This window comes from Copadichromis virginalis, linkage group LG18 (assembly GCF_057382275.1).
Source record: "Copadichromis virginalis isolate Kocher_CV1m ecotype Utaka linkage group LG18, C_Virginalis_male_GT1.1, whole genome shotgun sequence".
Lineage (NCBI taxonomy): Eukaryota > Metazoa > Chordata > Actinopteri > Cichliformes > Cichlidae > Copadichromis > Copadichromis virginalis.
In genome coordinates, this window is record NC_140635.1 from 37,356,730 (window position 1) to 37,372,849 (window position 16,120).

The 16,120-nt window shown below is 42.6% G+C and overlaps 2 protein-coding genes, 3 non-coding genes and 1 pseudogene across 11 annotated transcripts in view; 4 read left to right on the forward strand and 2 right to left on the reverse strand.

Annotated features, from left to right (window-relative positions):
* The first annotated feature begins 801 nt into the window (after nt 1–801).
* LOC146688507 (uncharacterized) lies at nt 802–1,779 on the forward strand (annotated as a pseudogene).
* Nucleotides 1,780–6,037: 4,258 nt separating this feature from the next.
* LOC146688508 (phosducin-like) lies at nt 6,038–9,846 on the reverse strand. The gene is made up of 6 exons (XM_085439785.1): nt 9,637–9,846; nt 8,063–8,123; nt 7,765–7,901; nt 7,443–7,662; nt 7,198–7,310; nt 6,038–6,518 (listed from the first exon to the last, which is right to left on the reverse strand). The coding sequence occupies exons 2-6, from the start codon at nt 8,109–8,111 to the stop codon at nt 6,330–6,332; spliced, it is 708 nt and encodes a 235-aa protein (XP_085295911.1). The 5' UTR covers nt 8,112–8,123; nt 9,637–9,846; the 3' UTR covers nt 6,038–6,329.
* A 2,307-nt stretch (nt 9,847–12,153) lies between these two features.
* On the reverse strand, nt 12,154–12,227 carry trnan-guu (transfer RNA asparagine (anticodon GUU)). The gene has a single exon. It is a non-coding gene; the product is annotated as a tRNA-Asn (tRNA).
* Nucleotides 12,228–12,434: 207 nt separating this feature from the next.
* trnak-cuu (transfer RNA lysine (anticodon CUU)) lies at nt 12,435–12,507 on the forward strand. Its single transcript has one exon. It is a non-coding gene; the product is annotated as a tRNA-Lys (tRNA).
* A 343-nt stretch (nt 12,508–12,850) lies between these two features.
* trnag-ucc (transfer RNA glycine (anticodon UCC)) lies at nt 12,851–12,922 on the forward strand. The gene has a single exon. It is a non-coding gene; the product is annotated as a tRNA-Gly (tRNA).
* A 457-nt stretch (nt 12,923–13,379) lies between these two features.
* The window catches only part of depdc5 (DEP domain containing 5, GATOR1 subcomplex subunit), a 24,263-nt gene continuing 21,522 nt past the window's right edge, over nt 13,380–16,120 (forward strand). For 4 of the 7 annotated variants that reach the window (XM_085440355.1, XM_085440353.1, XM_085440356.1 and 1 more), the window contains exons 1-11: nt 13,394–13,681; nt 13,890–13,958; nt 14,038–14,125; nt 14,218–14,264; nt 14,663–14,748; nt 14,821–14,904; nt 14,986–15,035; nt 15,182–15,251; nt 15,702–15,780; nt 15,853–15,914; nt 16,022–16,091. In XM_085440355.1, coding sequence (XP_085296481.1) covers nt 13,901–13,958; nt 14,038–14,125; nt 14,218–14,264; nt 14,663–14,748; nt 14,821–14,904; nt 14,986–15,035; nt 15,182–15,251; nt 15,702–15,780; nt 15,853–15,914; nt 16,022–16,091 — 694 coding nt within the window. In that variant the 5' untranslated portion in view covers nt 13,394–13,681; nt 13,890–13,900. Of the gene's footprint in view, nt 13,682–13,889; nt 13,959–14,037; nt 14,126–14,217; nt 14,265–14,662; nt 14,749–14,820; nt 14,905–14,985; nt 15,036–15,181; nt 15,252–15,701; nt 15,781–15,852; nt 15,915–16,021; nt 16,092–16,120 lie in introns of all 7 variants that reach the window. The other 3 variants (XM_085440351.1, XM_085440352.1, XR_014916590.1) reach the window with 3 other exon arrangements.

Below are 16,120 nucleotides of genomic sequence, written 5' to 3' on the forward strand. Positions count from 1 at the left end.
CAGAGACTCTATAGCAGGGCAGACTTCCTCCCTGTAGAGGGAGCACTTGTGCAGATTTTCCCAATAAGGAAGCGCTGAGGTGAAATTGTGCTTCATCAAGGCCCATCTGTGCGTACGCGGAACAAAGCGGACGTTGTATTATTTTCCTACAAATTAAAATAAAACAAAAGGAGTAAACGGTATTTCCAACAAGTTGTGCTCAAACACAACGTGAAATAGTTGGACAGAAATATTGAAATAACACCAGATTTTAGAAGAAGGTTAACCCCATAAACAATACACACACCACATCTTGGAGTAAAATAAATATAAATAATTTCAAATTATGCGTCATGAACGATGTAACCTCGGAACATTTTACACACACGCTACCCAAAAACAACACTTGCAATGAAGACAAAGTTACACAAGTGTACAGGAACTGTAAACACAACTGGATCAGAGCTTCATATGGAGGCGGGTGTTATTGCTAAAAGACAATAGCATCCACCATTACTCAGGCACGTAGCATAGCTATTAGGTTGGCAGAGCTGGAATAGCTCATGTAAATACAGTGTAATACACTTCACATCCTAAACATCTTAAATTATGAAAGACTAAACATCACAGTGTTCATCTGTGCACACAACTCAGTCCCAAGGCACTCTGCTGCCCTCTACTGTCCAAAGTGATATGGCACTCTCTTGCGACACAAAACTTTGTGAACCTCATTACAGCAGCAAAGTGAAGCATGCGCAATTACCTCCATATGTAACAACGCTGAATTTACAGTTGTGACCACATGTTTGTGTGGGTCACAGAATGACTGTTGGAGAAAAAAATCAAGACAAGACAAATAAAACCATCTTACTTGTGGCTTAAATCTGCTCTGGTCAACACTCTGCTCAACTACACGATGGGAGTGAAGTGGGAGGATGAAGTCTGGTTTAGGATTGTAGAGGAGGAGAAAAGAAGTCAGACATCAGGTGTGATCCTGTACGAGATCTTTGATTTTGAAGATGAAACTCTGCCCTGCTCTCTGGCCATCATCAACACTCCTGGATATGGAGACTCCAGAGGGACTGAACATGATGGACTTGTTGGATGGAGTTCATGAAGTTAGTGCAGTGGGTCTGGCGATGAAGGCGACAGACAATCGACTGGGTGACCGACTGATGTACGTCTTTGATTCAGTGTAAATTCTTTGTAACGATATGTAAGGAAAAAATTATAGCTCTCATCACACTCAGATGGAAGAAAACCTAAAAATACATTTAAGCTCCTGAAGGTGCAAAACTTAAATGTGCCAAAAATGAGAAGAATCGGTCTGTTCACTTCCTGTTTAATAACGGCCAGCTTGAAGATAAGAAAGAAAAATACCTGAAACTAAATTTTGAGCTCAGAGAGAGGAATGTAAGAGTTCACAGCCTTCCTGAAAGAAACTGCACCTCCAAAGCCAAGAGCAGCATTTAAAATGTTAAAGCAAAGTATCAGACTGACAGCCTGCATCCAAAATCTGCAAGAAAGAATCAGATTCACTGCAGTAAAACACAGAGAGATGAAACTCTAGAGAAACATGACAACATGAAGAATGAAGAGGTCACTCCATTTGTTGCTGAAGTTTTTAAACATAAAGAACCAATCAGAGACGAGACGCCTGGGCCGGGTTGTAAAACAGCTGTCAGCTGTACAGTCTGTGAGGAGATCTGTCACTGTCCTGGATGCATGGTGCCCTTAAATCACTGTGAGGTCTTTAGAGATGGTCTCTGCACGCCACGTGTCCTGCATCACTGCATGTGAAAGGTAAGTGGAGACATGTGACCAGGATAAGGAGAGGTCAGAAGAACGAACCACCAACAAAAGAGAAGGATGTTCATTGACTTGGAAAGAAAACAAACCGACTGACAGCCGAGAAGTTTTGTTTTGTTGTCTTTTCTTTTCCCGCCTGTCCCGTTTGGTTCTTTTGCATCAGAATTATTGTCTAAAGGCAAAGAAAGATGCCCAACGGATTTACTTTACCAAATGGACCATCCCGGCCTTGCCGTATATGCTCTGCTATACCCGGAGAAGCGGCCTCTCTCCTCCCCAGTGCTGCTTTTTGCTGGGACAACCAGCATTGTTGCTGTGGGAAACATAGCAGTGACCACTCTCCCCTTGGAGGATTTCTGGGAAGGAATGTTGGTGTTGATGGCATGTTGCTACACCTTACACTTAACATACCTGAAATGTGTTGCAACGGTCCTCTCTGTCATACAAACTGAGGTCATCGCTGATGCCATCCATGATCGAGATGCCACTAGTGCATATAAGAAAGCAATAGCTGAGTGGAAGTCGTTCTTTGAAAAATAGGTGAATACCAAGCAGGATTTCATCGGGTCAGTTGCAGTTTGCTTAGTTTTGTAATACGTTTGAATAACTTGTGTTCCTAATTTGTCCTGAGAAATGGCTTCACTTAGAATTCCTTACAAAGGAATTTTTTTCTTAATAAAACTTTACCTGAGGCATGTGAAGGTTCAAGTCGTTTTTTGTATTATGCCATTATGTACAACATTGTGTGACTATGCCACCGTCACAAAAGTGTAAGACAGAAAAGTGTGTTTGATTTTACTTTCTGAATGAACACAACCAAATTCACTAAAAACCCAAGCATCTGGCATATTCAGAAGATCATTCTATATATTCAGACTTTCATTGTAATATATATATAATATTTTTCTAAACGGCATTCCATAATGTACATACATAAATATATACTATATATATTGTTTAGGGCGACTGGGGGGAAAAAGTGGGCACGTCTTTTTTTTTCTTCTTTTCCTGATGTCATGATCCTGGGTCTGTTGGCCCAGCGTTTTGAGTTTTAGTTTATGTAAGCCCGTCAGGTTTCCTAAGTTCATTTGTTATCATGCCTAGGTGTTTCTAGTTCTTATTATTTCTCCCTCGTGTTTCCAACTATGTTAAGTCTCCCCAGCTCTTCATGCGTTTCATGTCTGTGTCTTACGTTGTCAAGTTCGGGTTGTCATGTCTATGTCTCATTATGTTTCCTGTTTTATTGTGAAGAGGTCTGGTGTTTCTATGTTCATCGTGTTCGGTTTTACTCTCCCACTGTGACGTCATTATGTTCATGTGTGCCAGCTGTTTCCCCATGTGTTCCCACTTCCCTCATCATCCTCCTGTGTGTATTTAGTCCGTGTGCTTTCAGTCATTTGTTGTCAGGTCGTCTGCTCATCCATGTCTCATCTCCAGGTACCCATGTCACTTCACTATGGTTAAGCTTTTTCATGTTTTGTTATTAGTTCACCCAGTTTAGGTTATTGTTTAGTTTTCACCAATGCCCTATTATTTTGTACCCTCGTTGCTAGTCTCAATAAACGGCTTGTTTTGTTTATCCACACCATGTTTTGGTCTGCGTTTGAGTCCTCCTCTGGAGCACTTATGGTCTGCCCCAGCCAGACCGTGACACCTGAATTTTTTTTCTCAGATTTTTTTTTTCCCAGTGGCCCTAATCCTCTTCCGTACTGGCGGGACTTAGTTGGTTTTGTTTATTATTTTGGCCTGGGCTCACCCTGGAGCTATGCTTCCTGACCTTTGAAATAACCTTTGTTTTACTCACAGCTGGTTTCGGATGTTTGGCTTGGGAATCAGGGCGGGTACTTGTCTCTCTCTCCTCCAGCCTTATGTGCGTCTCTACACGCCTAGACTAGGGCCGTAACAATGCGTAAGAAACATTGAAACTGAAACATTGTGGGGCTGTATACAAGGGCAGTTATGTAATATATTAAATAAATAAAGGTCGAGGGGCTATGGTCATTTAGGGTGGGGATGGTAATTCCACTGAGACCAAAATATTGCACAGAACGTGGAAAGACTGAGATATTGCACATAGTTGATCAATAGCAGCAACAGAGTGGGTGTATTGGAGAAGTCTGTTCACACTCTGAGTTAGCATTAAGAGTTCTGACAGCCCACGGGATGATGGATCTAAACCTTTTTCAAGCAGGCAGGGTGTTGAAGAGGTGGTGGTTAGGGTGGAGGTGGCCCTTTATAAGTGCCCTGGCTCTGGAGAGACAACCTGGCAATTAAGTCCAGGGAGGAGCGTGGACAGCCGATCACCTTCTCTACAGTACTGTTGACCCTCTGCAGCCTCTTCTTGTCAGCTGTTGTGCAACCAGGGTACCACACAGGGATGGCGTGCACGCTCTCGATAGTGGCACGGTACACTGCAAAAACTCAAAATCTTACCAAGTATATTTCTCTTATTTCTAGTCAAATATCTCATTACACTTAAAATAAGACAAAAGCAGCTACAAAGCAACATTCCAGTAAGCTACAGAAAAACTAGATAATTTTCACTTGTTTCATTGGTAGATTTTTTTCACTTATTTCAAGTCAAAATATCTTGCATTAAGTGAAAAGATCTGTGGAGGTTGCACTAATGGTTCTGAGAATTTTCATTTTGATCTGAGAAAAGCACCAAAGCGACTGAGAAAAACTGTAAAAAACCAACAGGTGATCTGAGCTTTGTGCCGTGGTACCCTGCTGGAAGCAGCCGTTACTGTGGTCGGCACAGCACTCAGCAGGCCTTTGTGATTAAATGATGAACAGTCAGCTGGGGACCGAAGTGTGAGGAGATAATGTCCTCCGACCCATTGTACCACCACAACCAGCAGCCTGAACTGTTGACACGAGACAGGATGGATTCATGCTTTCATGTTGTTCACACCAAATTCTGACCAGAACATCTGAAAGTTGCAGCAGAAATGAAAACTCGTTTTTCCAATCTTATGTTTCCCAGGTTTGTTGAGCCTCAGTTTCCTGGTCTTAGCTGTGAGTGGTAATGCTCGGAGGGATCTTCTATTGCTAAGGCTGCTGCTGAAGTGTAGGAGTTATTTGGCTTGCTGTTGCCTTCCTATCACCTCAAAGCAGTCAGTCAATGTTTGTTTCATTTCGCCACATGACAGCTCAAAAAAACCTTATTTAGTTACAGAAGCTTTGGAAACCTTATCAATGTGCTTATCTGGTCCTTTTTCATCTGAGTTTTAGCAAGCTATTTTTGGCCACAGAAATATGGCTCGCTACATATTTTCTCTTTTTTTCTGACCTTTCCCTATAAATTGTTACAGATACATGGTTGTTAGGAAAATCCTAATATATGAGCAGTTTGTGAAATAGTCACACAGCCTGTCCAAAGACCGTGCAGGGTTCAAAGTCACCCTTCTCCTTCATGCCTGCATGTCTAAATGCTCGCACTCCCTGCCATGCTGCCATATAATTGACTGGATATTTGCACTAATCAGGAGTCGATGCGTTGATGATTTATAGCAGGAGGGTATTTTCATAGAAGTTGCCCAATAAATCAAGAAGCTCCACTAAAAACACATCAGTTTAGTAAAAAATGAAACATTTGAGTCCAGTATGGCCACGAAATATTGGCATAATGACCTAAATGCACCCTGTACACCGCCTCCTTCTTTTACCCTGCTGAGGTTTATGTAACCGTCCTCCTTCAAAGTACTTTTTTTAATCCTAATGTGTAATGATGACAGAACAGACTGGATAATTAAAGAGGATGAAAGCCCCGACTCATCGTCACCACCTGCGGTCTATTATAGTGGAGTCTTGTCAGACATGAAAAGTGATTCACTGTCTTTAGGGGGGAAACGCTGTCATAGACATGAATTAACAGATTATATTTTGTGACCCAAATGAAGACAAAAGACAAATTGACTTCATTAGTTACACTTTGCTAGCACCAGCTTGGATCTTCTTTTGCCTTCAGAACTGCTTAAATTCTTCGAGACACCGAGGCGCGCAGTGTGAAATAATGACTCAGGTCTGTCAAAAGAAAAGAAACGAACCTGCTTTGAGAAAGTGCAGAAGTTTGTTTAAAAATGTACGGAGTAAAAGTAAAACGTTGTCAGAAGAATACAGCACAGATGTATTTGTACTTTGTTCCCTCCCACCTCTGCAGTCCAGGATGATGTTTCATATACGTCACATTAAAATATGAATATTGCTAATTGTAAAAAAGCCAGACAGACACTGACAGGATGTGATGAAGACATCTTTTATTGGAGAGTTATGACATCACTGCTAAGCAGTATTTCAGCACAGACCTGCTCGCCGTCTGTGGTTTACTTCTACCAGTCTCTAAATAGATTCAGCATTTGAGCTGCTGGATGTTTATCTGTATGCACAGTTGTGTGCTTTTTTTAAAAACATGTATATCCCAGCTGCTGTTCTTCCACTTCTTTTCCTCAGCTCTCCTTTTCATTTGCCCCTCACTGTCAGATGCACCCATCCTGTTTTCTACTTGTATTTGCTCCCCTCCAGCACACTGCATAAATGCTCTATTCCACTTCCCCTCCCTCATCCTCATCAGCAGCACATGCTTCAAATTCCTTCTCGGGTAAGAGGCCATATTCATTGAGAAAGGCCTCAACATCCGTTGCAAAGAACTCTTCATTGAAGTGTTTGGTCACAGCCAGGAAGTTACCCAGTAACTCACCAGCCTTGTACACCAATAGGGTAGGAAGAACCTGGAAGAATAGCAGCAAAACTCCAAATGAGCTTGTAGCCATTATAACTGGAAGTGCTCGGTGTAACTCCCAGCCACAGGAATATTTCCTGGACAAGAAACCTTTAAAAGAATGTTTTCAGTATAGGGAACAGGATGGAAATAAGAACCCGGGGAACCCTGCAGGGCTTGAGTTGTCCACTTGTCCTCATTTTTATAGATCAAGGCCAGAGTAACCCAAGCTTAAAGTGTTCATTAAGGTATTTGTCACACAGATATAAAATAAGCTCATAGATTAGTGTTGACCATAGGGTGCTTAGTTTATGTAGAAAATGTCGTTTGTTGTTGTTTCGGTTTACGTGCTGAAATAGTTTTATGTGTGTTTATGTGTAGACTTGTATATAGTTAAACATATAATGTCAAACTCTGAATATTGATTTGTAAATAAGGACATTTGAAATAAGGGCGCCGGAACAGAACAAGTGTAACGACATCATACTCCTCTTCAAGCACACACATTGTGTAGACACAGAGATATACATGAAAACCAGATGCTTTTCTTGTTATTTCAGTTATATTTGCACGTTCAAAATAAAATTCTATCTATCTACACCCAAAACAAAGTTCTGTGCTACACGTTCTGGAGCTGAAAGTGCATTTAAAAGTCTAATTCTTCATCAGCAAAGTAGCAGTGCACTAACCTCAGAGGAGAAGCGTTCGGCAGCACCGGTGGCCACGGCGTCAATGCGACAGAATTTAACACTGGGGTATTCAGCAGCCAAACAGTCCAGGCATGAGTTCAGCTCTTCACAGCCTGACAAACACAGAGAAGCCGCAGCCGTTAGCAAACCACACTGTGTCCAGTACGTGGCTGTTTGGTGAATATCGATTTATTGTTTTCGTGTTGAGACTACACTTGAATATGCACCCCCCTCAAACACCTGACCTTTGACACCATGCTGGTAGATGTGGACCACCACCAGGGTCAACCGGTGTTCCTTCTCTATGACTTCAAGGAAGGCTTCTCCGCTCTCAAGTTCATGGACGGACTCAAACTTGGGACCAAAGCTCAGGCGCTCGTGCATTTCCTGCATACACTGTTTTCTGTAGCGTTTCAGGCAGCGTTCATCCTCATCTTGGATCAACTCATACTCCTGAACACTCATCTACAGTTGAGAAAACATATGTTACTGCTGCACTTGTTTTTACACTTGCATGCCTTTCTGTGGCATTACTAGGATTATATTGTTCCAGATGTTTCCATTCACCTTTCTGTTGAGTCTCTCCTTGTCATCATCTCGAGGACTGGACATTTGTCTGAGCAGCTCTCTCTTGTTCTGAGGGACAGTCTGATCCACACTGTCCAACTTAAACCTTCGCCAGTCATTAATGACACCTTTGGGACCTGGAGACACACAAAGAAGTGTAACAAAGCAACGTGTTTTCACGAGTGCAAAGCGCCACGAGTCGGCGACCACGAGTCAAAACAGCATCGAAGGCAATAATAGCCTGAATCCCCCGAGTTTTGCATCCAGCTGTAATAGACTATCGTGTGACGTCGCTGACCTGTGTGATTGGCGGGCACTTCGTCCTCTTCTTGAGTGGTGGCAGACATCCTTTGGGAAGCCTGCGACACACAGAGTAGACAACAGTGTTTTTGCTACTTGAACAATGTTTTCTTTAGCTTAAATAAGCTTGTGTCATTTTGACTTGATGTCACAACTAATCAACATTGTGACAGCTCCAAATCTGCACAGCAAAATCTCCAGTGTTAAATTAACACTGGAGATTTTGCTGTGTGAATATCTGCAGCGTGATTCATGCATTTAAGCACACAGTTGTCACAAACATTTAGTTTAAACTAGGCTGAAGTTTACTTATCAGATTAAGATGAGATTACCAGGAGTCTGACACTCACATTTAGGACAGCTTATATAGATATATGTGAGTGAGATATGACATCATTTGTGAGCTAAAACCAATAAAATGTAATGAAAGCTAAACAAGACAATGAAGTTTTATTTTATTTATTATTTATAATGAATATTATTTAGATATTTATTTTATTGGTATGACCCTGAAAATGCAAAATCCTCTGTGACCGTTTTTACAATGGGAAAGATTTTTTCCTGCTTAGCGATGATCTAAATGCCAACATTGTAACTGATTCAAAAGAAGCTGATGGACTCATGATTGCGTTATTTATCTGTTTTATGGCTCATTACTCAAACATTTTTGTATGCTTGTCAAAACACAGAAACGTTGGAGTTCTGTCTGTACTCCCAGTTCAAAGCCATTTGTTACATTACATAACTTCTAATGAGCAACACGATGTCTTTCTTTTAGTAACACATTCAAGTATCAGCACAGAGCTGACAGCAAAGTTTCAACTAAACAGCCCACAGAAAAATGACGTGGCTACATTGATGTTGCTGGGTGGGAGGAGCTTCACTGTCACAATCTTAAAAGACTGTGCATATCATTGCTCTAATTTTTATTTTATTTTGCCTCCCACATGAACTGAGACCAGGCAATTGTGCATAAAAAGACGTGCTGGAAAATGTTGTATTTATTCTTTATTTGCTATGCATCCGTCTGATTAGCAACTGCGATCACTAAATATTCCAGATATATTGCTTTCATACACCAGTACATGCCACACTGAAAGCTGCTGAGACAGCTGGGCGGTCGATGACAGCAAAGCTACGTCAGTCATATAACTGATGAAGCCCGTTAGGCTGAGGCAGCTAATTCGTTCAGGTTGTCAAAGCTTTCATTTCTTCCTTCACTGGTTTCGATGAGCTCACATTCAGTTAAAGAAGTGAACTTTAACTCTAGAGGGCGATGCTTTTTAACATGACATGGCTTGAAAAGTCAGTAAGAAAACACATAAGAATTGATTTAAGAAAATGAAGAAATGCAGAAGCACACATAAACAGATTTATATGCAACAACATGTTTGTGGAACACCAAACAACAAAGTAACTGAGTGTTAACCACATCTGCCGAACAATGACATTACTCAGTGTGTGTCAAAGGCTAGACTTACACCAGCAGCATTAACATTAACGGTTTTCAATGCAAAAATAAATATTTGCACCAATGCATGCTTTCTAAAGAAAAAAAGGACCAGCTCTTACCTTTGTCTGATGAATAAGAACGGGTTTTAAAAGCCAGTCAGTCAATCTTGTGATTCACTGATAGTGTGAGATCTGGCTGAGAGCGGGGAGTGCTGGCTTACAGAGGGTGGAGCTAGAGCAGAGGGAATAAGCTTAATCTTCACAGTCGTCATAATCACTGTCACCATAATGTTGTGTTGTTTAATATGATTAGATGCAATATCTGTCTCAGTGTTATGGACTGAGGAGGCCGAAGTGGACACAGCATTTTTACTTGTTTTACTTATGGAAAACAAAACAAGTTAAAGTAGTCGTCGGTTGCTTCGGTTACTTTTGAGAAAAAGAAAAAAAGAGTGAAATATGGTCTTTATCTAGCCAATGAGTTTATTTCTTCAGTTTACTTTTTATGGTTTGTTTTGGACATCGCAGTTTAACTGTGGCAGTGTGTGCTCTGTTTTATCGTAGTATCTACAAGCCTGCAACACAAAATGTTAAAATAGAAACTTTTTATAATACAAAGAAAACCTCAGCAATCAGACAACAATCAGACAACAATCAGACAACCCCCTTTGAGTAAGCACTTGGCAAGAGCGGAAAGGAAAAACTCCTTTTCAACAGGAAGAAACCTCCGGAACCGGGCTCAGGAAGGGGCGGGGCCATCTTACCCTCCGACCATACATACATTACACAAACATCACATGGGGAAGACAGGTCAGAGAGGTATAACAATGCAAAATGCACCACATGAGGAAAGATAAGGAGAAAAAAATAACTCCCCTCAGACTGAGCTCCAACAGGGAGATCAGTTTGAGAACAGAAAAAACACCTCTGCACATGAAACAACTCGTAATACACCAAAGAAACACATGACAAGCAACAGGGGGGGTAAAGGGTGAGAGACAGCCAGTGTAGACAGCACATCCGGGCCTGCGTGCGCTGGTCTCCTTGATCCGCCGTCAGCATCGGAAGGGAATAAGCGTTGAAGGCGTTTGGAAAGGGAGGGGGGATGAGTGCATATCAGTGTATATGTGTGTGTGTGCGTGTCCATAGTTCAGCTGAGACAGTGTCCTTCACCCTGCCAGGCTAAGTAAACAGTCTAACAGCCAACCCAGGTGGGCTTGCATGGAATGGGAAGAACAGACTCAACACAGTCGTTATCAGGGTGTTGTTGTTCAGCTCCAGCCTTGAGCCCACAGCTGGTGCCGAAGGGGTATGCACATGAAGTGATGGAGGTTTTTACTTTAGTGCAAACAGCTCATATGAATTTCAAAGCAGTTCTACAGTCCAACACTGGTCTCTCAATCTCCCGTTGGAGAGCCGTGAGCTTCGCCATACTTGCGTTCTGTGATGTTGTCATTTCTTGTGCTCAAGGAGCCGATTCTGAGAACTCACAGCAGTGTGCCTCCCCAAGATGTCATCCAATTTGCGCCCAGAGATGTTATTCCGAGCGAGCCCTTCAGAGATGTATCCAGTCTGCAGTCAGAGATCTTATTCTGAGTATTCACAGCAGCCGTAGCTTCTCCAAGATCTTCTCCGTGCTGCGTTCAATCAGCCCATTTTGAGAAACTCACGCCTCTTCAGATCGTTCCAATCCCAGCGGGCAGCCTTGTGGGGGTTTGAACAGCCGGTTCCGCTTCCTTAATTCTTCGATAAGTCAGGGCCAAGCCAGCTCCGATCATCCAGAACCCTGTTGCCATGGTTCCGAATAGGTAGATATCTTCAGCACTCAGGCTCACCCGAGCCCAAACTTCTCGTTGAGAAAGGGGTGTCAATTGCATTTAGGGACCAGTTGATCAAAACCATAATTCAAATTAAAATATAAAACAAAAAGAAGATGCACATTCTCTGTCATATGGACTTGCATGAATAAAGGTCCTCTTCCTTCTCTCCAAGGTATGTGATAAGGCAGCAGATGGCTACTTCTCTAAGTATTTCAATTGTCTTGTGCTATTTAAGAAAAAATAAAGTATGAGTATAAACTACATGGGTGACTGCCAACAAAGTGCATTTCAAAGCTACCCAAAGTCTAAAGAGTTGTCCTACCTCAAGAAGCATGTCCTTGAGCTGCCTGATTCTCACTCCCTTAGCTCCTCCCCTTGAAAAAATGACATCCATCAGTTTTGGGGTGCAATGGTCAAGTGTAGCCATTCAAGGCTTACAGTGGTTGAACTCTTGAACTTCTCCTTTATCTGTAGACCACACAAACAGAAGAATTCAGTCTTGCAGAATATATTTCATTAATTAATGCTCTAATACATTAGTTAAAGATGATAGATGTGATCTAAGGCTACCCCAAGTTTTGAGGGAACAAAAACAATCTTAGTGAAGACAAGGGAGACATTCCCCACCATAACCATGGCGTAATCTGTAATTTTTTAGCAACCCTGTTTTTGTTTCAAATTTACACATTGTGTTTATGTCTTTCAAGCTTATGTAAAAACATAAGCTTGAAAGTCCACCATGCCATATTCACCATATGTGAATTTGCCCGGGCTACACCAATGATCAATTACACCATAAATAATCAACAAAAAGTGCCGTCCCTGGGTGGGCTCGAACCACCAACCTTTCGGTTAACAGCCGAACGCGCTAACCGATTGCGCCACAGAGACACACGAGCCTTAAAGCCCTTCAAGGAGAATAAACGCGTAAATTTTGACGAAAAAAATCTTGTCTTTTCCTTAGTCTACTAACTTTTCCGTTTACAATGATCAACACTTAAAGTATTGTTGGGCATACACACAGCAATAAGCAATAACAGCAGCTCTGTACCCTGACACTGTAGCTAAAGTCAAAGTATTTTTCCCTCGTTTACAGCTGCCCGGCTAGCTCAGTCGGTAGAGCATGAGACTCTTAATCTCAGGGTCGTGGGTTCGAGCCCCACGTTGGGCGCATGTCTTTTGTGTTTTGTATTTCCATACAACAAAAAAAGCCCATAGATATTTAGCCATTTAAACAAACAAAAAACAGAAACCACTGCTTCCGGAACCTTTCGCGTGTTAGGCGAACGTCATTCTGTTGTATACAATATATTATTCTTATTATATTCTAATTTTTGCTATATAACTTTTGCACTGTCCACTTCCTGCTGTGACAAAACAAATTTCCCACGTGTGGGACAAATAAAGGTTAGCTTATCTTATCTTATAACCACTACACTACGGAGACACTGGTGTCGATGTCAAGTTGAATGACCGAAACACCAGTTTACCAGACCGGTCTGTAGCCTATACATGCGTTGGTGGTATAGTGGTTAGCATAGCTGCCTTCCAAGCAGTTGACCCGGGTTCGATTCCCGGCCAACGCAAAGTTTTCGTGAACGATTTCCTACTACCAGCAGACAATCTACTGTTTTACATGTAAAGAAAAGATCACCCAGAATATGTCTCTTTAGCTCTGACCTTTTCTCGTTCTTCCTACAAAGATCTTATCAAATTAGTTTCTTTTTTTCTGAAATGTTTAAAAAAACAACACAACGCTGTTTTTAATGAGTTTAGGGCTAAAATGGGTATGTGTATGGTGTGACCTGGCTTAATCTATGATCAATAATTCAGGCCAATAAATCCCCAGAAAGTCAATTCTATTCACCTGTACACGGTTTTACACACACACACACACACACACACACACACACACACACACACACACACACACACGTGTTGTTAAACTGTGTTGCACTGGCCGGAAATCTAACACTCGGATTATTGTGCCAAAAAAAGCGAAGCCGGAAATGAGCGGAGTTAGTCTCTTGTTTTTCTAACACGCTCTCTGAACTGCCACGAACCAATCGCATCGCTCGTTTCCATGATATGGAGGAAGCGTACAGAGTGTAGGTAATAGTCAGTCACACGACTGCTATATATGTCTGCCTGGAAGCAGTAGTTAAACCTGATCTGAGTTGTTTGGATGCCTTTTCATTGTAGGTAGTTATAACCGCCTTGGTGCTGCTGTCAGGTCGATGCTGTAAGCTGTTACAGCCACTTGTCGTTTGCTAGGCTACAATGCTATCACCATCCGTGGACAATCTGAGCTGCTGGCAGTGAATTGTTGGAGAAATAGAGTTCAGGTACTGTTTTCTTCGTGCCCACGTGTTTATCTCTTCCTTTAGTGTTAAGTAGTAGTTAAGACCGTTATTGTATAAGTCCTGCTTGGCAGCTGCTTGTTGGTCCTCACGGGAAAATGCCATGGCAGAGTCGATACCTTCATATGAGCCAGAATTCAGCTCTCTCATTGGTTTGAGATGTCACTGATGGTCTCGTGGTTTTGTTTCCCAGCCGGTTAAACCATGAAGACCAGTAAGTCCTACAAGCTTGTGCTGCACAAGAAAGGTTTCGGTGGAAGCGGTGAGTAGAGACTCTTCTCCGTGTTTGCTTCTCTGCAAAGATTTGATTGCTTTTGCAAATGAACTTATCCTCCGAATAGACGATGAGTTGGTTGTCAACCCAAAAGTTTTCCCTCAAGTCACTTTGGGGAACATAATTGAGATTGCACATCCCACCGATGAATACAGGTGAGATTATGTGAGATTGCTGTATTTTTATAGGGGTAAGCGTCTGCCATTGAAACTATAATGTGGCCTTGTCCCTTGTGAAATATTCCCAGCCCCCTCCTGCTGCAGGTGAAGAGCCTCAAAGAGGACCTACAGAAAGGTAATCTGAGGTAGCAGCGTGTTTGTGCTGTTTAAACGTGTCATTTATTCTTTATAAGATAAAACCTGATGGCTTATTGCTGCAATAGACGATACGATTGACTTTTTAATGTAGTCGTTTCCCTTTAAGACAGCTTTTCTCTGTTTCTGGGCTGATCAAGGTCTGATCCCTGCTCACACGTGTAGAGGCAGCATCTGAATGCTTGGATCAGTCTGAAGCCTGAGCTGTTACCAGGGTTTTTGTGCTGTGTTTAAAAACAGCACTGTAAATGAAAATGTACTTGCAGGGCTCCTTTGGCCCTGATGTCAGCTTTCATGCTTGCTGGCGCTGTGTGTTTATGTACATGGGTAATATGATAGCTCTGCCTCACAGCTGATGGACATGTTGTCGTTACACAGAGACGATCAGTGTGGACCAGACTGTAGCACAGGCCTTCAAGCTGCGTGCATACCAGGATGTCATCGTTAACATCGTCGACCCTAAGGTACGTTGGCTCCGAGCGCTCCTCGGCCCCTCGACCGTCGCTGGGACACAGTGTCTGTTTTTTGTCTGTCAGGATGTAACGCTGGACCTGGTGGAGCTGACGTTCAAGGACCAGTACATCGGCAGAGGAGACATGTGGAGACTGAAGAAAAGCCTGGTGGGCCATGTGAGCGTCAGGTCCATTTGAATGCTGCGTGCGCAGTGGTATTTACGTTTGCTGTGCTCTGGTTCCTTCCAGGTGAGCACATGTGCTTACGTGACCCAGAAGGTTGAGTTCGCAGGAATCAGGTACATAAATGAAATGACTTCACAGCGCTGATTGTAAGGGTTAACCAGAAGGATGGGGCATTTTAGTGCTAGTGACATTTACGCTTTGTTCACGATGGCGAATGAAGTGAGAGTTTGTCATACTAAAGATGTGTTTGAATCTTCAGAGCTCAGGCCAGTGAACTCTGGGTGAAAGGAGAGAAGGTGACCTGTGGCTACATCAGTGAAGACACCAGGGTAAGTGGAAGAAGATGCTGATGCAGCCATCTGTCGTTACCGCAGCCAAGGAAACGCTGGCCCTGTTTTTATCCATCCCACAGTGTCCGCATGTTGCAAAGACGTTAACATGTCATTGTAATAACCAAGAGTATCAATAAAGTTCCGACTGAAAGGTTTGACCTCCTCCGGTCCTGCATCACTACTTTACTGACTAAAGAGCTAAAAGAAAGTGAATCAGTGTTTTTGTAGCCTGTGGTAGGATGTAGCTTACTTCACATGTATCCTGGTGCTGAACAGGACAGCTCACACCTGGACTCAGACTTGCATGAAGAAGCAACAGCTGTTGTGTCGGTAACTTGATTTGCTGTTTTCCATTGGATATAAAATCTCCCCTGGTGTGGAGGAAAACGCCACAAACGTGTTCTCCACCTGCTTCCTGCTGTCAGACACTATGCTGCTGTGACACAGGTGGTGTTCAGATCTACGTCTGCCATGGTTTACATCTTTATCCAGATGAGCTGTGAGATGTGGGACTTTGACATCTACGGTAAGATGATTTGATGTTTCTGTTTTTAAGGCGAGCTTTTCATGCCGTGTCTAATCCAGCCGTTTCTCTTAGGCGACCTCTACTTTGAAAAGGCTGTCAATGGTTTCCTGTCTGACCTTTTCACTAAGTGGAAGGTTTGTGCTTCTCTTCCTTCGCCCTGTTTGTATCAGCACGCTGCTGTTTCCTCTCAGTCACCATACGAATGATTCTCACGCTCCTCGCATGTTTAATCCCAAACCAGGAGAAGAACTGCAGCCACGAGGTGACGGTGGTACTGTTCTCACGCACGTTCTACAACGCCAAAACATTAGGTCAGTGTGAGCTGAGACGCATGTTTGGT

Bases quoted from the DNA above. Each gene is read 5' to 3' on its own strand.
- LOC146688508 (XM_085439785.1), bottom strand. From the start codon at position 8,111: ATGTCTGCCACCACTCAAGAAGAGGACGAAGTGCCCGCCAATCACACA. The intron at 7,311-7,442 runs GTCAGGTGTTTG...TGTGTTTGTCAG, and splicing joins CTACCAGCATGGTGTCAAAG to GCTGTGAAGAGCTGAACTCA. The intron at 6,519-7,197 runs GTTAGTGCACTG...CTATTCTTCCAG, and splicing joins CCGAACGCTTCTCCTCTGAG to GTTCTTCCTACCCTATTGGT.